At 44.8% G+C, this 22416-nt stretch overlaps 1 protein-coding gene across 1 annotated transcript in view; it reads right to left on the bottom strand.

The window, feature by feature from the left end:
• Papss1 (3'-phosphoadenosine 5'-phosphosulfate synthase 1) overlaps positions 1-13651 on the bottom strand; it is a 115414-nt gene extending 101763 nt beyond the window's left edge. The window contains exons 1-2 of the mRNA XM_055628074.1: positions 13505-13651; positions 761-875 (exon numbers count right to left, since the gene is read on the bottom strand). Coding sequence (XP_055484049.1) covers positions 761-875; positions 13505-13564 — 175 coding nt within the window. The 5' untranslated portion in view covers positions 13565-13651. The remainder of the gene's footprint in view (positions 1-760; positions 876-13504) is intronic.
• Positions 13652-22416: the final 8765 nt, after the last annotated feature.

The raw sequence follows: 22416 nt of genomic DNA, 5'->3' as shown, positions 1-22416 counted from the left end.
ACAGCATAGCCTGCCCTACAAGTTCGAGTCTCTGCACTGTGACCTGTCACTGTCCCCTCAACCCAGGCTATCTAATGTCACCCTCTTGGGTCTGGGCTGGCTGAGGGGGCCACTGGTAGACAAAACATACAGGGAGTGACACTGTACAGCCTTCCAAGGCTACACTAGAAATGGATCGGTAACTCGTTGGTGTTCACTTGTCAGTTCCAGAGCACCCCGGAACCACTCCGCTACAGAGGTCACCAGCTTGTTCCAGTCGACCCTGTCAACCAGCTGAGCCCCCAGCTGACAGGGATGCCAGCCCAGCGGAGACTTCAGTACTGCAACTCACAGGGCCTTGACTACAACCAAGTGAGAGCCAGGCAAAGACAGCCCCGGAAGCCCTTAAACTCTGCCTTGGCAGTGCTAAGTAACCAAAGAGGCTGCTGTTCTACTCCACGAGGCTTTGAGTAATTCTGATGACCTTAGACCGGGACCTTAACTGAATACAGTCTTGGCTGGTTAGGGCGGGCCCCGAACTCAGTACCTGTTGTTCTTGTAAGCAGAGACTGAGCAATGTGACCATAAACCATGGAAGGGCAGTGCTTTCTAGAAGACTGAGGTCATCTTCTAGTCTTCTTGCTACACAGCCCAGACTGATCCTGACTTACTCTGTAGCCCAGACTGCCTTTCAAAGCAGAGGCAACGCCCACCCAGCCTCCCAAGAGCTGGGATTCCAGGCACACATCGCCACACCCACTCATTTCTCTCTTGACCGTACCTGTCAGCCAAACTGTGCAACCACGAAAGCCACCTCTGGTCCCCACCACCTGACCTCTCTTATTCCTGCTGACATGGTGGGCTTGATAGGTGACATTAGTTGCTCTCTGCATCCCCTAGGGAAAAAAGAAGAGAAAAAGAATTCCGGATCACACAAGTCCTTTAAAAGGTCAAAATATATTCCTTGTAAGCATACATTCCGTACTCTGTCGAGGATGTTGAACGCAAAGCTAAAACAGCTGACTTTCATTTCCTTTACCATACTTCCATAATGTTAGCATTTTACTCCTGCAGCCAACTTAACGCTCACAGCAGCACAATGCCATGTGTACTCTTACTACGGTAGTTTTATGGAAGCCGCTAGACCTGAGGAGAGTTATTAAATAATTTACCCAAGGTCTCATAACGAGTGGTAGAATCTAGAAGCTTCCATCACTCATTTTCTCACACAGTTATTTAGCCAACCATTCATTCAGCCGGTAATTACTGAGGTATCCAGTAGGCCAAGTAAATAATATTTCCATCCTCGATGAGCTTATATTTAACCGAAAATCAAACCAGTGAGATTACGTTAGAAGAGAGTAGGACAATTCACATTAAAAAGGCCACAGAGCAGGAGAGGCGGGCAGAGGGCAGGACTTCCCTCAGCAGGGTGATAAAGACAGCAGCTTCTGAAGGGAGGGAGGGCCGCAGGTCTCACTCCCCTGCATGGGAGTATCCACTTTCCCAGCAGCACTACCTGAAAGGACTGTCTTTCCTGCATTAGGTATGCTTGGCACCTCTGTCAAAATTGACTGTGTGGGGGCTTACTTCTGGACCCCACTCTGTCCCTATGGCTTCTATATGTGTCTGGATCTCCACTTCTGAAGTAGGGCAGTGTGACCCTTCCTGCTTGGTTCTCTGCTGCTGAGACAGCTTTCGTTACCGGGAGCTTCCTGAAGTCCTTTACCAGTTTTCTGATTGGTTTTCCTAGTTCTGGAAAAAGGGGGTTAGTGGAATTTCTTTCTCAGGACAATTTTTAATATCACTAGCAATTCCAAGCATGCAAGTGGTGGATTTCCAGCACATCCCCCCTCTCCTAATACCTGCTTCAGCTTCTCACAACTGCCACCTCCCCATCTTCAAGGCATCTTCACACAAATGTGTAAATGATCCTTGGTTCTCAGTCCCTCCCCAACCATCCTCCCACCACACCCCTTCACCTAGCTCCCTTTCATCCCCCGTTAACATCATTTCTGCTTTCCTTTTCCCTGGAATCCATCATCCTCACTATTCCCTTCCTTCCTTCCTTCCTTCTTTCCTTCCTTCCTTCCTTCCTTCCTTCCTTCCTTCCTTCCTTAGAATCTCTTCTTTCTCTCTTATGATCCACTTTCTAGTTTTGTAAGCTATAAACAAATATATATATATTTAAATACAAGCACACCCATACAAACAAACATGTTTACAATTTTGAATTTAGGTGCAAGAGAAAATATGCAGTATTTGTCTAAGGCTGGCTTATTCTACTTAAGATAGCGATTATCAATTTCATCTACTTTCCTGCAAATTTACTAGTTACATTTTTTTCTTTATGGCTGCATAAAATCCCACTGAATATATGGACCACTCTTTCTTCATCTATTCATCTGCTGATTAACCTCTAGGCTGGTTCCATTTCCTGATTATTATGAATAGTGCATGATGCCCCTTATGTATGTTGGTGTCTTGACTCAGGATCTGGAACTCTGTAACCAAGAGTGGTGTGTTGGCTAGCTTTGTGTCAACTTGACACAACCTAGTCATTTGAGGAGAGAATCTCAACTGAAAAACTGCCTCCCTCTAAGATCAGACTGTAGCCACGCCGGTAGAACATTCCTTAAGTAGTAGTCGAGGGAGGAGGTCAGCCCACAGTGGGTGGAGCCACAGTGGGCTGGTGGTCCTGTGCAGCAGGGTGAGCGAGCCAGTACCCGGCACTCCTTCATGGCTTCGGCATTAGCTCCTGCCTCTGGATTCCTACCTTGTTTGAGTTCCGGGATAACATGGAAACCCCTTCCTTCCCAGGTTGCTCCTGGCCACGGTGTTTCATAATCGCAATAGAAGCCCTAACTAAAACAAGCTGTACAGCAGTGCCACGAATGCTGAGGAACCTCTGTCCTGAACACCACAGTGGTCACGGGTGTTAACATTCTCACTGCGTTCCTCTTTAGACAGTCCCTGGCATCGTTGTTCTCATGTGTTGTCTTTTGGTATTTGGAGGGTTTACTTTGGGCTCTTCTCTTTTTGAGACAGGGTCTCACTATGTAAGCCCTGACTGGCCCAAAACTCACTAAATAGACCTGGTTGGTCTTGAATTCACAGAGATCCATCTGTCTCTGCCTCCCAGATGCTGGGATTAGAGGTGTGAGGCAGCAGCCTGTCAGATGCGTAACTGGCAAAGACTGTTCTGTAGGCTGTTTCTTCACTCCAGTATGCTTCCTTCGCTATAGAGAACCTTTGTTTTTTTACATGTATGTACTTGTGTTTGGGTTTGGGGGTTGGGTGCACACACATGACACAGTGCACATGTGGAAGTCAGAAGACAATTTGCAGAAATTGCTTCTCTTCTCCCACTGTGTGGGTTCCAGGGATCGAACTTGGGTCATCAGGCTTGGCACCGAGTTCCTTTGGCCACTGAGCCATCTTGACAGCCCACAGAATCTTATTAATATAATCCAAGTTGTCAGTATTTAAGATCATTCCTGTGCCACTAGAATTCAGGAAATGCTTGTTTGTACTTTATCTTGAAAGGTTTGTCTAAATTTCCTCTAGCAGTATCCAAGTTCCAGGACTAACATTAAGGTCTCTGATACACTTTGATTTTCCTTTTGTCAGAGAAGGGTCTAGTTTCAGCTGTTTTCATGTGAAATTCCAGTTTTCTGAAAATCATTCGTCAGAGCATAACTTTTTCTCTAATGTATAGTTTTCACTGTTTTGAAGAAAAAAAAAAATAGGTTCTATGAGAGGGTTTATCTCTGGATTTCCAATTCTATTCCACTGCTCTATAGGTCTGGTATTTGTGTCAGTGGATACATTGTTATTATGGCTCTGTAATATGAGATCAGGTAGATACATTGTTACTGTGAGACCACATAGATACATTGTTACTATGGATCCAAACTATCCGGTCGGGTAGATACATTGTTACTAAGGCTCTGTAATATAATATGAGATCAGGTATTGCGGTACCTTGTGCGAGCATTACTCTTTCCTCTAAGTATGATTGTAGCTAGTTCTGAGCCTTCTGTGCATTCCTGTGAATTTTATGATTGTTTTCTCTAGTTCTGAGATTTTGATAAAGACTGTACTAAATCCATACATTGCTTTCACTATAGCCATTTTCATTGTACGAATTCTGTCTATCCATGAGCAAGGGAGATATTCCACCTTCTAGTGTCTTCTTCAATTTCTTTCTTGAGTTTCATTGTTGAGGACTTTTATCACCTTAGTTAGGTTTACTCCTACAGTTGTTTTGTGAAGCTATTGTGAATGGGGAGCTCCTCTCCACCCCATCCCGCATACCCTCTCCCCCAACTTCACAGCAAGTTTGTTCTTTGGCTTTTTGAGACAGCGTTTCTGCTGTCCTGGAACTCACTTTGTAGATCAGGCTGGCCTCAAACTAAGAGATCAACCTGCTTCTGCCTATAAACTGCTGGGATTAAAGGTGTGCATCACCACATCTGGCTACAGGTTCATTATAGATATACAAAAAGGCTACTGCTTTTTAAATGTTGACTTTGCTATTACTCTGCTGAAAACCTTAGCTGCTCTGTTTTCTGATGAACTTTTTAGGGTCTCTTAAGGATTGTGTGATCTGCAAGTAAGAACAATTTGACTTCTTCCTTATTTCTAGCCTTTTATTTATTTTTCTAGGCTTACTGCTCTAGCTAATAAGGCTGCAAGCAAAATACTAAGACTGGAGAGAGTGGGTACCTTTATCCCATTCCAGATTTTACAGGAAATGCTCTCAGTTTTTCTCCACTAAGCAAAATGTTGTCTACAGGTTTATAATATACTGTCTTTATAATCCTTCCATTCATAATTTAAGGTCGTTTACAATGAAAGGATGCTGAGCTTAGTGAAAAAGGCCTTTTCTGTACTGGGTGAGAGGACCACCTGGCTTAGGTTCTACGTCAATGTGCTGATTGCACTTACCGATTTATACAAGAACACTGCATCCCGAAAATGAAACCAAGCTGGGTCACTGTTTATGAATGTCTTCGTATACTCTTCCATTGGGTTTGGTAAGAATCTCACTGAGAATTTTTTCATCTGTTTATCAGATAAACTGGTCTACAATTTTTTTTCTTGTTTATGTTCTTTGTGATTCAGGGTAACACGGGAGTCATAGAGTGAGTATGGGAGTGCCCCTCCCCCTTCTGTTTTATGGAACAATTTGTGGGGTACTAGTTAGCGCTTTCTTAAGAGATTCGGCAGGCACTCCATCCAGACCTAGTCTCCATTGGGAGGGCTCTTTTATTACTTCTTTAAACTCACTGACTGTTAAGGAGCTGCGCGAGTTATTTATATCTTCTTGATCAGCCAGCAGAAATACCTACCTGGAGATGAGCATGGAGTGCTGAAATCACTCACTATTACCTATCAAGACCTATCTGATTCTAAGCCCATTTTGAGCCCAAATGTTTGGTGCATAGATAGTAACAAAAGCTGCTGCGGTTGGCCTGATGTGCTGAGCTTGGAATCAAGGCTGCAGAAACTTACATGGCGCGAGAGGGCAGGCTTGGGGCCCACCTACAGGTACCAACCTGGAGAGTGAAGCTGCAGGAGAGCTGGGTTTGACCTGCATGGGTTCAGTGTTAGTTTAGACTAAGCCAGGTACTCACTCCAATGTCCTTGGTCCAAGCAGAGGATAGCTCTCTCCAAGCTGTGCTCCCTCAGTCAGCGAGAGTGATGTAGAAAACACACGCCCTGCCTTATTGGATTCATCATTTATTATTTCTGTGCTATGCCCACATGCTGTGATCCCTCACCTGGCTTCCGTGGCGCTTGAAGGTCATTTTGAGGACAGTGTTGTTAATCTTTTACGAGAGAGCAAGCGTTCAGATCTCCTGCAGTGTTACTGATGACCACCAAGAACTGTGTTTCTTATCTTGCTGAGACACAGTCTCAGGATGAGAAACTATGCTACCTCTGTCTCCACCTCCCAGAAGCTGACAGAATGGATATGAGCCACCACTCCTGTGTGTGGGCTTGTTGGTGTGTTTGTTTGTTTGTTTGTTTGTTTATATGTGAGTGTATCTGTATATACTTGCCGTGTGTGTGCAGGTACCCTGGCGCTGCACTTCCAGGCAGCTGTAACACCCAGCGTCGGTGGGGAGAACCAACCTGGGTCCTCTGGAAGGGAACTGAGCTCCCTTAAGCAGCTGAGCCATCTCCCCAGCCTGAGACTATTTTTAAGGAACGGATTTCCACCCAGACCTTCTACCTCCAGACTCGTCCCCAGCTGCTCTGCTTGGAAAAGCACCTGAGGGTAAGGCTTTCTGCCCACTTTCCCTTTCACAATCACGCACAGGAAAGGCAGCTTCTGCCCAACTGACTTTCATTGCTCATTGCCCTGAGGTACGAAACCTCCGGAAGTGAAAGGGGCGAGTTGACAATTCTTTTAATAAGCATACCACAAGGGGTACACCCTCCTTCCGCTAATTTCATTAGTGAATTTATAATCCCAATAAAATCACACTACATATGTTAGTATGCTATGCTATCCTACATAATAATTACTTACAAAAATCTCTGTGGGAAATTGGACCCAGTTCTTAAGGAAACAATGCTTGGCGGCTACACATTTCAAGCCTGAAAGGGTTCCAGACACAGATGCTGGCCTCTCTCGTGGCAAGCAGAGAGCCTCTCCAGCAGGAGGTCCCATCCTCGCTGCACGGAAGGGAGCTAGGTGTCTGCTGGAAGGCAACGAAGAGAGTGCTGCAAAGTAAACTGCCTCTGTTCCCTCGGTTCGCCAAACCTGTTCGACCTGCTCATTTTGTTTTGGGATGTTTCCAGGTCACTTCACTAGTAGACAAGAAGAAACCTGTATCTGATGTGTTTTGATTTATTTTGTTCCTATGAAATGTTTCCTGCTTTTTCTTATTAAACTTAAGACCAACTGTATAAAAATGACCCAACAAACTACAAATTGCGCTGAAGTTATGGTTGAGAGAAAATACAAGATAGGTAGAGACTATCTCATTTAATCATTAAAAAAAGAATGTACCCTGACAGTTTCTTGCCTTCTACGCTGAAAACTATTCTGGCAGAAAACCATGGGAACTAATGTGACATTTGGGATTAAATAAAGGGCAGGAGGTACATGTAAGCTAATAGGTCCTGGTCAAAATATGGTCCAGCCCATCACTAACCCACTACTGTCCTGGCTCCAGTCTCTCCTGCAATGTATTCTGGTATGGTGTTAGAACCTGACAGAATCTTCCTCTTACTGACACCAGGGTTGTTTTTCTGATTCCCCAGAATGTCTTGATCAATTCCAACTCCTTGGGTGCACTGACTCAAGAGTCTGACAGCCAAAGGAAAGCAAGCACTAGCGTCCATAAAAAGCCTTTGCTTCTGCTAGGAGCAAATGAGTGTTCCACCAACACGCTATCACACTCATACAGAAAGCTGCAACCTCACTAACCCCGCTGTGCGCTTGTGACCCCCGAACCCAAGGCTGTGTAGTTTCTTGTATCTGAAGGGGACAGGTAGCCCACAGCATGATATGCCACTGCTAAGACCTGAAGAACCAAGGATCTTGTACCCAGAGATCTGGGACCTGTGTACCTAGCCATAGTACATCACCAGTGCTCATCGCTGGTGGGCTTAAAGACATGCCTCCTGCAGGCCATGTCCCTGGTGCCGTAATCCCCATTGCTGGAGATCCCCGATGCTAAGGGCATCTAACCCTGTGAGGCCTGTGGACATAGTCCCCGAACTGTCCCTGACTACCAGAGACACAGACTGTAACCAGCACTCAGCACTCAACATCCACAGCAACCTCCACCCACTACAAAACTGCACTACCCCAGTAATTCTACAGACACCCATGGTCTCAGCCACTGAGGCAGTCACAGACATTGGTAAGGCAGGCTACAGACAAATAATTCATATGAGATTGCAGCTCTGTACCTACTCAGAACCAAAGCTAAAGGACTCTACCCAACAAATGTTTGATGACACATCCACAGAAAAATGTCTTTCCCTAGCAAAAAAAAAAAAAAAGTTCAGAAGAGGCAAGTTTGATAACATAGACACTAAAATCAACATGTGACTACGAGGACCTGCTTACATATAGGTCCAAGGGAGCTATCCACAGTTCCTCATGTTTCCAGAATAAGTGTTCTTTCCCACATCCGTCTCCCACACCAGGACTTTTTTATTTTCAGTAACTACTTTTGCATCTCGGATTTAAAATTCTTTTTTTTTTCTTTTTCTTAGTTAAAGCAAAGAGCAGCACGTGGCTTCTCCACTTCAGCATCAATGACTTTTTAAAGCTAGTCATTCTTGGTTTTTAAAAAGCTGCCTCATGTATGGTAAATGTTGAGTAGTAGCCTTGACCTTTATCCAACAAATACTAGAAGCATCATCCCCCCCCCCCAATGCCACAAAAATAACAACCAAATACCTCCTGAACGGTGGCAAAAATCTCGCCTGGCTGACAATCACTGAGAAGAGACTCTACGTCAAGATTCAGTGAGATAGAAATGGGTGGAACACTTATTGACACTTGAGATGTGAAGACCCATGCTAAGAGGAGGAAGGCCAATGGCAGCTAGACACCCCACCACTCTGCCCAAAAACAAAACTGCAGGGCAGTCACTGGCTCCAGAAATGCCTTGCCCTGGGAAGAAAGTAAAAATACATGAATATACAGATACATACAAGAAAAGAAAGAAAAGGAAAGAGGCAGTGATGTCAAGGCTAGACTTATACCTCTAACAGATGGAAAGTTAATGTGATCATTAACTAATCCTAACAGCACTAGCTATGAGGTCATTACAAGCGAGGAGCCTGGTTTATTTTATTTAATGAATTGCCATGTGTGGCTGGTGGCTACCATACTAGACAAAACCAGGCCCTTCCAGACGCTACTGCCGTCTTTTTGAACATTAATAAGGTTTCCATTACTGTAACAAACTATCAGGATAGTCTCCTGGACTCGGGAGCTTCAGGCCATGGTCCATAGGTCCCACTGATTTGGGCTACTGTGAGGCAAAACCTTGTGATGGTGAGTGCCTGAGGAACAAGATGCTTGCCACATGGCAGCTGGGAAGTGACAGGAAGTGGGCAGGATTCCAAATGCCCCTTCAAGAATGCCCCCAAAGACCAGACTTCCTCCCACCGGAACCTTTTAAAGGTTCTACCACCTACCAACAGCGCACGAGTTGGCAACCAGCCTCTAACATGTGGGCCTTTGGAAGACATTTACGCAAACCACATTAGTCAGCAATATAGGGATGCTTCTTGGTAGACTTTGAGCCTTCCCTTTCCTCTGGACACTTCCTGCAGCATCAGCTCCCACACTTGTAGGCTCAAGATGGCCAATGCCTGCCCCTGTCTCAATGGAGACAATGTTTTACATGTCCTATCTCATCTTGAGTCTCTCTGTAGAATCTTAGTCTTCCCCCAACTCCAGAATGGGCTGCTGGCCTTCTATGAGGAAGCCGGGAGAAGAGACTGACGAATGTAAAGCTGGTGAAAGGAAGAATCATCCCAAGTAGAAGGGAAAGGCCACCAGAGAAGAATCCCTTTTGGCCCTTCTTCCTCTGCGTACCCCAGATGAGGAACAAAGGCAAATACAGAGAGGGTATTAAATATTTGATTAGTTATTAAATAGCAAGATCAGTGCCAGGGACCACAGAGCCTCAACCTACTGAACCTCTATGCCCTTGACATATGCATAATTTAGCCTGCGGTGATGGCTAGTTTGTCCTTATTGCAGAGGAGAGTGCTGAAGCACAGACGGGTTAAGGGAACATGCCCACGACTGTGCGGATGGGTAAGCGACACCACTGCCATCCAAATCCAACCATGTGTGTTGTTCACTCCGTTACTTAAACAGACGAAGGATTTGTGCTTTCAAGAGCATCTGGGTTACTCTACAGTCTATCCCTCTGCCCTTCCTGCCACATGGGAGCTCATGATACAAAACATCTCTAATGTAGCATGTATACACATACAGAATAGGAGCAGCACATACAGAGCTGTACAAGCAATTCAACCCAGGAACAAGAAAGTATGGAGAAGGTCCACATGGTGACACACTTAGGGTCAAACAGCCCAAAGCTCTGAAGAAGCCCAGACAGCAGGAAAATACAAAATCCTAAGGATGTACCGTGTGTAAAGGAAGTTGTGTTGAGCTACAGGGATAAGGGGAGTGGTGGGGGAAGGAAGCAGAAACCCCAGAATGAAGCCATCTGTGCTTCAGGGTCTTGTGCTGGGTTTCAGACTGGTCTGTGGGAAGAAGAGTAACCAGAGCTAACAAGATGGCTGGCCTGTGCAATCCAGTCCAGCATAAAGCTGACATGGGCGGAAGGTTCGGCTGGATATGATTCTACAAAAGGGTGACACCTGAGCCCCAAATGAGTGGCCCCAAATATCCCATGGCCCAAGCGACACGTTACCAAAGGGCAGATGGAAACCGACCCTACGCAAGAACAAGTGAATCAGCTAGAGACTAACAGTCGTTATATTTCAGACTGACAGCGAAGGGGGCTCCTGTGGACAGTGGACTCTGGGCTCTTCTTTGCAACATTGGTATATGGTGACATCGGAACAAAGTACTTCCTAGGGTCATGGAACTATATTCCCCTGTCTCATGCTTACTGACCTCCAGGAATCCATTTCTCGTACATGTTCCTTAGCAGAGGGCAGGCTGAAGCTTAGAACCTGCTCTCCGTAGGTTAAGTAACGCCCTTCCCATGTCCCACTCAAATTAGCCGTCAGCTCTTTACCCCTCGCCTAACCTAATTCAATACCTGTAGCAACAATGTGCACAAGTCCCAGACAGCAGGTGCGGAAACCCTACCCTGAGCTAAAATGTATGATAAATTCAAAACGCCCTCTAGATTACTACATACAAAAAAGGCGAAAGACCAATAACTTTACATTCGTTGATCACAAATAGTATTGAGCTTGTACGTGTAGTAAAAATATAAAGTAAATGAAAATATTGAACTGTATTAAGCTAATCAAATTATTGATATTTATTTTGTATTTTTTTCATTTATTTTGATGTGCTTTGTTTTGTTATACAGGTGGTTCAATTTTTCTTAGACAGAATTTCTCAACCAAGGCTGGCCTTCAAATACAGGCTTAAAATTCCAATTGGCACCTTTAACACGTCTGTGCCTCAAATTCCTCATTAATAAAATGGAAATGCTAAGTGTGATAACTGAGTTCTGGGGTAGCGGATTGTCCACCACCCTACAAACTCAGGGTCCTTGTTTTTAAACCCCACCCAAGGAAATGCCAGAAGAGCCTCAACAAGTTAACTTAGATACAACATTTCAACCTTCTTCACAACTTCTCAGATCAAAACCGCAGGGTCATTTTTTTAACGTTCCTCACCTCGATCCAGTCAGATCTCCCCTGTCCTTTCTTTGCTCCCTTCAGCCAGCTATTGAACTGCTCACACTGGAGCAACCATCAACAAGAAGGCCTTAAACAATGTTGCCATGTCAACCATGCTTCGGGCCTACTAACTCACTTGGTCCTCACCATCAGTCAGTGCCTGCATCTTTTCTGCGAACCAGTCTCCCTGGATGACCCATTTCATGACTTGCACCATTAACCATGTGCAGCTTCTTTAGACACACCCTCATCAGCTGTCAGAAAGTTAAAAAGTCAAGCTCCATTCAAAGTCTCCTAGGAAATCATCCTTTAGCCAAACATTTACAGCATCTAGCCCTGCTCCACCCCTATCTTTATCTCTGCTCCCCGACAAAAACCCCCTTCATTAGTCAAAGAAGGCTCTACTCAAGGATGTAATGGCTCCCACCCGCCTCAGAAATGTGAGGTGCTCCATGAACTCATAAAAACACCTGGGCACCAACTAACCTTGCCTCTGAGCTGCAATAAAACTCCTGTCTTAGGCCACTCACTGCAGTCCATAAAAATATATCGGAGGGGATAAATGCCTCTTACAATCAGTTGCCATGGGCAACTGAAAACTAAACACTAGGGTCCCCCTTTTTATAATCGTGTCTAATATGGATCTCTACTTAGAATGTACACTAATTTAGTAAATAATGTAATGTATGAATGACTTGGGGCTGGAGAACTGGCTCAGCAATTAAGAACACTTGCTCTTGCAGAGGATCTGGGTTCAATTCCCAGCACCCACCTGGTGGCTCACCACGCATCTGTAACAACAACCGAGGGGAATCCCAAACACCCACTTCTGGCCTCCTTGAACAGCAGGCCCACACACACCGCACATACGCATACATGCAGGCAAAACACTCACACGTAAAATAATAAAAATTAATTTTAAATAAATAAATAAATGATGTATAGACGGTGTTGCTAAAGTTACTTTTCAGTTCTCCAATTTAGTCAACTTACTTCCCTACCCATAAAATACCTGTTGACCAGAATGACAGTATACTGAATCTGAGTTCCACGGCAGAGCTTTCATTGCTCTTCCAAGTTCATTATCTTCTCTACTCAGAAAAACAATCTTATGAAGGACATACTGTTACACCCTCAGTCATCTGAGATCCAAAGTAGAGACACTTTCCTCAAGTTCATCCGACTTACAAATGACAGGAACTAGGGCCCCTCCAATAGCCTAATCTCCCTTTTATCTCCATCCCTCCTCGCCTTAACTAAGAAGTTAAGGAAAAGAATGAAAGAAGACAGTGAGAATTCTTGATCCTGACAGCAGACGTGGTAAAGTAATGACTTCAAAAGAACATTTGCTTGAAACAGCTTTTTTTTTTTTTTCCTTCCCCCTGACTCGCCAAGGGCAAGTGATGATTTGCAAGACTGAATTTAACCCTCATGATCCTGTCAGCTGAAGAATAAAAAATTCCATCTAAACCTAAAACCAGTGCCTTAGCAGCCTCCGAAGTTGAATGGTCTCCACTTTCGCTCTTACCGTCTTAGCTGCTGCCACCAATGAATAAGTACAGAAGGAAACAACCTTCGGAAGGCACAGTACTTGGCCAACAAGGCCAACTGGCACTCGCTGCTCAGTGTTAGAAAACCATCAGTCTTCCCACACCTAACTGTCACCAGGAATCGAGTCTTTAAAAGTATGTCTGTGTCAGGCATTCCGATTTAAAACAGAAGCACAAAGAACCTCAGTCCAGAGCAGTCCCGATTCATGAATGGCCACATTGTTATTCTCCCGGCTCTCTGCAACTCATAAATGCAAAAGACCGCGGAGAGCGACACAAACCTGGGACCAAGCACTCCGGAAGAGCCAAGAAAACCGAGAACGTGCAGAGGCGCCTTCCTCCGCCTCCGCCGCAGCCCTGGGCCTCTCCAGCCGAGGGGACAGCTCCGGGCCGGGGCTGGGCTACGAGGGCCGCCGCCGCCCGGGTCCCCGCCCCCGGCCCCCGCAAGATGCACGGGGGGGGGGGGGGGGGGGGGCCCCCGCCCCCCCCGCCCCCCCCCCCGCCCCCCCCCCCCCCCGGGGGGGGGGGGGGGGGGAAGGGGCCCAAGGCTCCCACGGCCGTCCCCGCTCCTCGCGCTCCCTCCTGTGCCCTCCACTCACCCAGTTCTGCGCGTCGTTGCTCAGCTTGACTTTCTTGCACAGACTCCCAGGAATCTCCATGGCCGCGAAGCGCGGGTGTCCAGCTGCTGAGCGCCCGGGAGCGGAGCTGGAGGAGAGAGGCCAGGGGCGGGGCGGAGCAGGGAAAGGGGCGGAGCCTGCAGCCCCGGGCCACGGGCGCGCGCTGACGTCCTCTCCGACTACTGATCGCCTTTGGCAGAGCTCGGCGCGGAGGGCGTGGCGAAGCGAGGGGCGCGGGGTCGGGATCTCAACGTCCAATCACCGGAGGCGGTGCTTAAAGCTCCGCCTCGACCTGGAGGAGGGGCGTGGCCCGAGGGCTAATGGGAGAAAGACGCCGGCTGCTGCGCAGGCGCGGGGAGCGAGCCCGAGTGCCGCCTGCGGAGGGGCGTGGCAGAAGAGCCTCCAAGCTGAGGCTGTTTGGGGAAGAGGCTGACGTGGACTCCTGCAGCTCTCCAGCTTTTCTTCCGCTTTCCTAAACTAAGCCTTCCCCAGGCTCGAGTTGTGTTCTTGTCAACCGGGCCGCCTTCCAGGAACGTTTCCCAGCCCTGCGAAAGGAAGAGTTCATTTGGCGAACCATTCCCATGTTGCTCATCGCTGTAAAATTCTACCCAGGGCACGAAGCTTTAGAAAGCAGTCCTCCATCTTTTGCCATTGATGGTTTCTCATCAAGAATTAGAAAGTATTTCTAAAGTGCCCATTTGGAGACCCCCACTTAGTATCGGGAAATTTCTATGCAGTGTTTGTTGCACTGACTAGCCGCGAAGGAGCGTCTCTAGTCCTTGCTACTCACAGAGAACTGAAATCCGGGTCCCCTGGTAAGCAAGACGGAACGCTCACCTATAAAGGGCCTTTACAACCTCATATATTCCAAGACCAGTTCCAAAAAGAATGAGGCTGGTAGTGGGAGGCTTCCTACAGGATTTATAGCCCCTTCTGCCCATCCCCATAACCTTAAGCTCCCTTTCCACAGTCTCACAAACTTAGCTGTTTGCTCTGCCACTAAGAACTGCCCGCCATACACACACATTGCCCACCATACACACACAAACACACACACACACACACACACACACACATGACATACACTGCCCTTCACTTCTCTTCCATCCTTTCCATTCTCAATACTGTGTCAGACTGTTACTTCTAAAAAATAAATCCGATCTTGTTCCTCCACCAGTTAAAATATCTTGGTGTTGTTTGTGTGTTTGTTTGTGTTTGGTTGGATTGGTTTTGGTTTTTCCAGACAGGCTTTCTCTGAGTAGCCCTGGCTGTCCTGGAACTCACGCTGTAGACCAGGCTGGTGCCAACTCAAGAGGTCCCCTGTCTGCTAGGATTAAAGGCATACTCCATCCTTTAGCTCTATATAGAGGATTCTTAATCTAAGGGTCTGTATGTAGCACAGAATTTCAATACAATTCTAAATTCTGCCAGTAGCAGGAATGAGACTAAAAGAGAATTCCAAAATAAGGACAACAATAAACAAGGAAATGTAGGCAAAGGCCAAAGGTAGGTATTTATGAAAACATCGTAAAGAACCCTACTCTTTTGTATGCACCTAAAAAATTATTTTTCTTTTTAAAAGATTCCAAGGTCAGACTAAGGGGGAGGGGATAGAGTGCTACCTGCAGCGGCTATTTCTCAGAGCATCTCCATTCCTACATGAGGGAAATGGTACTTAGATACGATTCAACCCGTGGGAGTACTCATTGATTGTAAACTCTGCTAAACTCTGCTGAAACATTCTCACATCAAAAATGCCACAATTAGAACACAAATGGGACAACTAAAAAATAAAGGGACTTTCTGAGTGTGTTTAAGTCCCAGTGTTTATAAACATAATTTAAGAGCTTGTTTATCCTTGGGAGATGCAGTTGAGTTTTTATTTTTATGTGTATGAGTGTTTCTCCAGCAGGTAAGATTGTGCACTCTATGGGTGTCCATAAATCAAGAGCCAGATAGAAAATGCATCCAAGTCTCCCACATGGTAGGAGCGTGCCAACTGAAGTGGGATATATCTTCAAGCCTCTATTAATGTGTAAACTGCTCCCCTAGTCACTTTCATTTCTCTACAGACTCACTAAAAAGAGGGGTGGGAGTGGGGGTGGGGCATTTCCCACCTAAACTCTTGCGGAAATGAATGGAATCTGTGAGATTAAAGACAGGTGGGAGCTGGTTGTGGTGGCTCATGGCTTTAATCTCAGCCTGCAGGAGACAGGCAGGTGAATATCCGTGAAAAGCCAGCCTAACCAAAATTACATAGTAAGACCTTATCTTAAGAAACAAAACAAGGGGGCTGAGAGATGGCTCAGAGGTTAAGAGCACTGGCAGTTTTCCCAAAAGTCCTGCATTTCAATTCCCAGCAACCACACAGTGGCTCATAACCACCTATAATGACATTTGGCGCCCTCTTCTGGTGTGTAGGCATACATGCAGGCAAAATGCTGTATAAATAATAAATAAATCTTAAAAAAATAAAAAGAAAAAGAAACAAAACTAAGACAGAAGGGACTGAGTGATAAAGTCATTCACCACAGGAGTACCAGCTAACAATTCTCATGTCATGATATTTGCATGACAGAATTGAAGAAGTAAATAAATGGAATGCCCTGGTGGAAAGTGAAACTTAGGCAAGGTAAGAGGAAGCTAAAATATTTTATGCACGGGTGCATTAAGTTGAAGGCATTAGCAGAAACTCATATTTAAATATAAATATATCTAGAAATATCTGTGTACATTATGAATGTGTATGTAAACAGTATATGTGTCTTGATGTGTTTCTTATTGCTGTGATAAAACACTGCGGCAAGCAATATCCCAGGTCACATTAACAGAAGCCAAGGCAGAAACCTGGAGGCAGGAACTGAAGCAGAGGCCATGGAGGGTTGCTGCTTACTCAGCCTGTTTTCTTATACAATCTAGAACCACCTGCCCCGTGGTGACACCTCCCACAGTGAGCAAAACCCTTTCACATCAATCATTAGTCAAGAAAATGCTACCCAGAGACTTGACTACAGGGCAGTCTGATGCAGGCAATTCCTCAGCAGAGATTCCCTCTTCCCAGACATGTCTAGGTTTGCATCAAAAGTTGACAAAAACCAGTCAGGACAATATGCAAATGGAATGCTTTGTCTGTCAACTGAGGGGGCTTCAGAAGAAGTGGCATCCAGAACAAGTACCTAATGCCCAGACATTCGATTTCCAGTGCTACAGTGGTTAGTGCTGTGGTTCAGGAACAGCCACTCAGACACCAATCTCAGTAAGACATGGATGGTTTATTGATCGCACACCCCCAGACTGATCGATCATGGATGCAGTCCAGACTCAGGAGCTGAGATGCAACCTTGAATGCTTTTCAGAGTCAACTTATAAAGGAAAAAAATGCAATTCGCTCATACATGGGGGAGGGTGGACAGTGTAACAGGGAGGTCAGCTGTGACTCAAGTTATTTTTGCCATCTAGACAAAGCAGTTCTAGCTGACCTTGGTCCTAAGTGAGGCTAACAGTTAGGGCCAGCTGCATCCAGCTGTGTTTACAGTTGGGGAATTTCCAGGGTTAACAAGGTCACAGAGTATGCTGAACATAAACGTAGTTTTAGATTTTGGTCAACCTGGCCATGCACAGAAATTATTTTATGTCAGCAACAAGCTGAGATGATGTGGCTGATAGGCCTGAAACAAAAATGGCTACAGTTATGCTAAAGGAGTAGGCCTACACAGGAGGGAAAGTGGGCCTTCACAGTTACAAACAAGAAGATGCTTCTAATATAATTTCCATAAAAAAGATCCAGAGCTCCCAGCACTCGGGGAGGCAGAGGCAGGTGGATCTCTGTGAGTTTGAGGCCAGCCAGGTCTGCAAAGCAAGTCCAGGACAACCAAGGCTACACAAAGAAACCCTGTCCTGAAAGGGGGAAAAAAGCCCACAGAAGGTGCAGCCCTCTGGCCCTTATTATGTCCATGCTTCCCTCCAAAGAGCACTTTATAGAAACAGAGCAGGAAAGAGCAAGTTGATTGTAGTGAAAGCGACAGAATCTACCGGAGCCAGGCCAAATGAACAATGAGGTTCCTAGTATGTAGCCTTCCTACAGTAGAGGAAAATGATGCTTAGCCTCTGTGATCTTCATTGCTATCAAATCACTTCTTGAGAATTATAATAAATACTATTAATATAATCATAATAAATCAGATGCCAATAGTGGTATTTGATACAAAATCCCTAACAAATAGTCCTCAGAATTCACAAGGTCATAAAAAACACTGGAAAACTCCGAAGTTAGCACGCTCAGGAGAAGGGTGAGAAAAAAAAAAAAGAAGAAGAAGAAGAAAGAAAAAGGAAAAGAAAAGAAAGAAAAAAAAATAAGGTAATGACCTAGATAGAATCCTGGAATACAGTAAGAAATCACCACTGGGCTGAAGAGATGGCTCTGCAGCTATCAGCCCTCGATGCTTCTCCACAGGCCTCAAGTTCTTAGCATCCACATCAGGCAGCTAACAACCATATGTAGCTAACTTCTCCAGAGGACCCAGAGCCCTCTTCTGCACATGCCCACACCAGCACATACATATACACACAATTTAAAATAATAAAAATAAATCTGTTTGGGGTTGTTTTAATTATTTCTTTTAGTATCTTGAGACTATAATATAATTATAGATCATGCCCCCTTCTTTTTTTCTTTCTCCAAACTCTCCCATCTATCCCTCCTAGGTCTCTTTCGAATTCATGGTCTCTTTTTTCATTAATTATTGATGTGTGTGTGTGTGTGTGTGTGTGTGTGTGCACGATCTCAAGCACGCACATGTTCTAAAATAAATAAATACAACCTGCTCAGTGTGTAGAATGTTGTATGTAAATTGTGTCCATGGTGGTGGCCACCTGTGATCCCAGCACTCTGGGAGGCAGAGGCAGGCAGATCTCTGTTGAGTTCGAGACCAGCGTAGACTGCAAAGCGAGTCCAAGACAGCCAAGGCTACACACAGAAACCCTGTCTCAAAAAACAAAAACAGAAACAAAAAAAAGTTGTATGTATGTTTTCAGTACTGACCATTTTGTATTGCATAACCAATTGGTATGCTCTTCCCTGGGGAAGACTATGTCTAGCCAACTCAGCATTCCTCAGTTGTCTGTAATTCTAATTCTTTGTGTAGAATTGAGGCCTCCTGAGTTATCCCCTGTCCTCATTAGCATGTCTGTCGATGTCATCCATCTGTAGCTCATGTGTAGGCAACCAGGTTAATGAGACTTTATGGGTGTATCTTCTGACGTGATGTTCCTAGGAGACACAATCTCACAGCAAACGCCCTGTTCCTCTGGTTCTTGCAAACTTTCTCAGTCTCTCCTACAGTGATCCCTGAGCCCTACGTGCAGGAGTTGGGTTGTGGATGTATCCATTGTGACTGAGCTCCACAGCTCTGTGTTTTGATTGTTTGTGGTTTTCTATAATTGTCTGCTGTAAAGAGGAGTCTCCTTGATGAGAGGTGAGAGATACTTTTATCTGTGAGTGTAGGGACAAATATTCAGAACGTAGTTAGGATTATGCTGTTTTAGTGAAGTGGTAGTTGCAGGTTCTCCAAAATTTGTGAAGTCACTAGCTCTGGGTGGTTGGTAAAGTTTCCACTATTGGGCATGATTTGTTAAGCAGGTCTTAAACCCAATTAAACAGCAGTTACGTACCAAGATATGTATGTGACTACAGTACCCTTAAGGGCTACGATGCCATGCTGGTGGTTAATGTGGTTCGTAGATGTCATAGCTGGCTAAGACTATTGGTTGCTTCTTTCCTTTGGAAGCATGCATGCTGCCTTCTGGTATTGTGAGAGCTAGTCCTCAGGGAGGAGGCATTTGGGTCAGTTCCAGCTCAGGGGCCTCTGGACCTTGTGTGCGAAGTTCAAGGAAATTCAGCTAAAGAAATCACAGCCAACAAGCTTTAATTAATAACAATACAGAGCTGGAGAGATGACTCAGCCCATAAGGTTGCTTACTGCTTTTCTAAGTGACCACAGTTTGGCTTCCAGCACCCACTTCAGGCTTCTCACAAGCTCCTGTAGCACCAGCTTCAGCAGATCAGGCACCATCTTCTGAACCCCATGGGCACTGAACTAACATGTACAAACAAACACACACCTACACACACACACACCTTAAAATACATTTTATTTTTAATCTTAAAAGAAAAAAAGAAGGAAAGGTGTTAGACATGGTTTGGCTGTCCTTAGCTCAAGGTAATAAAGCTCATTCACAAATGATTAAAAAGGTGACAGACATGCTCAGCTCCTGTCCCAAAGGACAGGACACTTTGAAGATATATTCATAAAAAAGTTTGCCCCTAAAATATTTGCATATATGCTAATGGTAGAAACTTCAGACAATTATCCAAGTAAGTATTATCAAGTGGTATTACTATTAATTCTTTTGGTCTGATTGATTATTACTCTTAGTATCAGGATCTGAAAAACATCCACCAATTGTTTGTCTTTCTCTTTGACCTGCATTCTCTGCAGAAGCGTGCACAGGTTTGCTCTGGGAATCCTCACTTCATGTCCCAACACCGCCGCAGCCGCCTCCTCGGCACAGGGTGAGCATGAGCCTCTTCAGCGGCAACGGTGAATTCCTTCTCTTCAGCTCTTACCTCGGTGATCACTACCAATGCCACGGTCACGCTCACTGCTAGCTGCTAAGAGGGGTGGGCACTTTCGTGTGTAAGCTCACGAATGGTGGCGAGGGGTCAGTAAACAAGCAAATTCTTTAAAAGGGATGAACATCTAATGGAGTGTTTGTTGTTGTTGTTTTCCCCACTCAAAACACTTAACTAAGGAAAGCCACTATTTTTGCATCATTTTAAAGGCGAGGTTCCTGGGGCCGGAGAAGTGAATATCAGTACAGTGCTTGCCACATAGCTATGAAGACCTGAGTTCAAATCTCAATCCCCCATTTAAAAACTGAGTGCAGCTCTGTGTATCTGTAACCTCCGTGCTGGGGAAGCAAAGACAGGAGAGTCCCTTGAGCTTGCTGACCAGCAATAATGAGCTCCAAGTTCACTTAAGACCCAACCTCAAGAGATAAGGTGGATGGTGACTAAGGAAGACATTGATGACATCAGCCTCTGTCCCCCACAGCCACATTACACATGCATACATACACACCAACATGAACACATGCCCCCACACACATACATATACAACACACAAGTTAAAAATAAAAGACTGAGTCCTCCAGTTATTTGTTCCTCCTCAGGTGAAATGTACATTTTACCTTGTCTCTATGTCCTCCTACATATTAGAAATAGTTACCTGCTCTTTTCTTTCCTCACTTTAAAATATTGCTCCAACTCCTTGCTGGCTTCTCTCTTTAGCTAAGCTTGGTGCTGCATGCCTGTAATCCCAGCATTGTAAGAATGGGGCAGGGATATCACAGCTTGAGGCCAGTCTGGTCAACACACTGAGGCCCTTCTCCAGGAAGGTAGGAGGGGAAATTAGAAAGTAGGAGGGGAGGAAAAGAGAGGGTAGGAGAGAAAATTGTGAATAGAGGAGAGAAAAGAGGGAAGGGGAAGGAAGGAGGAGGGAGAAGTGAGGGAACAGAGAGAAGGGGAAGAAAAGAAGAAAGAAATTCTTGATCTCTGGTTCTGACTTCAAATTTTAGTGAAAAATCTACCTACATTTTGATATAATCAGTTTGGAGTACAGGAATTTTATGGGGTGAGTTCTAAAGTTAGACGCTAGATGGCAATGTCCGTAAACTATGCTCTTTTCTGGGACTTGGTGTCCCTGGGATAGTGGCAAATACTGACTCTGTTAAGATTTCCTGTGGGGATGGCTTGTTTATGGTTTGTTTGGGTTCCAATGAGGTATTAAAAAGGTGTGATTTTTTAGAATGTTAAGCTTTTATGTTGTTTTTTGAAAAATCAAATAAGTTTTTGAGACAAAGTTTTTCTGTCTGTAGGTAGCACAGGTTAGTTTAGAGTTCACTATAACCCAGGTTGTCCTTGAACCCACAGCAATCTTCCTACCTCAGACTCCCAGATGCAAGCCACTAAACCTAGAAAAAATTCAAATGTGTTTTTGCTTAGCCTACAAAGGAGCTCTATGGTGCTTCAGTCTTAAAAGTGGTAAATTCTTTTTATATGTTGTATGATCATTAATTTTCATGTTTAAATATTTCTGACTTTTTTTCTAAAATGAACATAATTCATGGCACTTTAAATAAATTTATTTCTTTGAAATAAGCCTTTTTATTTAAAATCACAGAGGTGCAGAAGTGAGATCATATGATATACAGAAAAGAAAGACATGCTTTCCCTAATTTAATACATCTATATTAAGAGAGTTTGAACACAGGTACTAGAAAATAAGATGGGATACTTCTTTGAAACACTGTTATTTTAAGCACACACACCTTTAATTCCAGCCCTCCAGAGGCTAAAACGGGAGAATACCAGAGCAAGGCCAGCCTGGGCTAGATAGTGAGACCATGTTTTAACAAATAAAGCCACTGTTCTGTGAGTCTTCTGTCTACTTGTCTTAGGAAATTAAACCGTCAACTGGCATTTACTCCACAGTAAACATGCAACCAACTAAAGAAAGTATATTTTATAATAGTTAAAGCAAAGAGTTTCCGATAGGAAAAGTCTTATAGAATTCTTAGACAGATATGCCAAACCCAACTCAGAAACTGACCTTAAGACCTTGGACAGATTTTTTTTTTCCTTTTCTTTAACATCTGAAATCATGTTGTCTTTGTCTTGTGCTGGTGTTGTAGAAGTTTCCGTTTTTGATATGTAAACATGTTTTGTTTTAATCTCAGGTGTGGGATATGGGACTGGTTCAGATTGTCTACAGCAGCAAACTATTTGCCTCATGTGGACTCTGAGAGGGCCTCCTTCCCAGCTGAAGATTGTTTAA

Source organism: Psammomys obesus, unplaced genomic scaffold, assembly GCF_907164565.1.
Source record: "Psammomys obesus unplaced genomic scaffold, mPsaObe1.curated_primary_1811, whole genome shotgun sequence".
Classification (NCBI taxonomy): domain Eukaryota; kingdom Metazoa; phylum Chordata; class Mammalia; order Rodentia; family Muridae; genus Psammomys; species Psammomys obesus.
The sequence above is the reverse complement of the archived record's forward strand: the minus strand, read 5'-3'. Positions and strand labels throughout refer to the sequence as shown.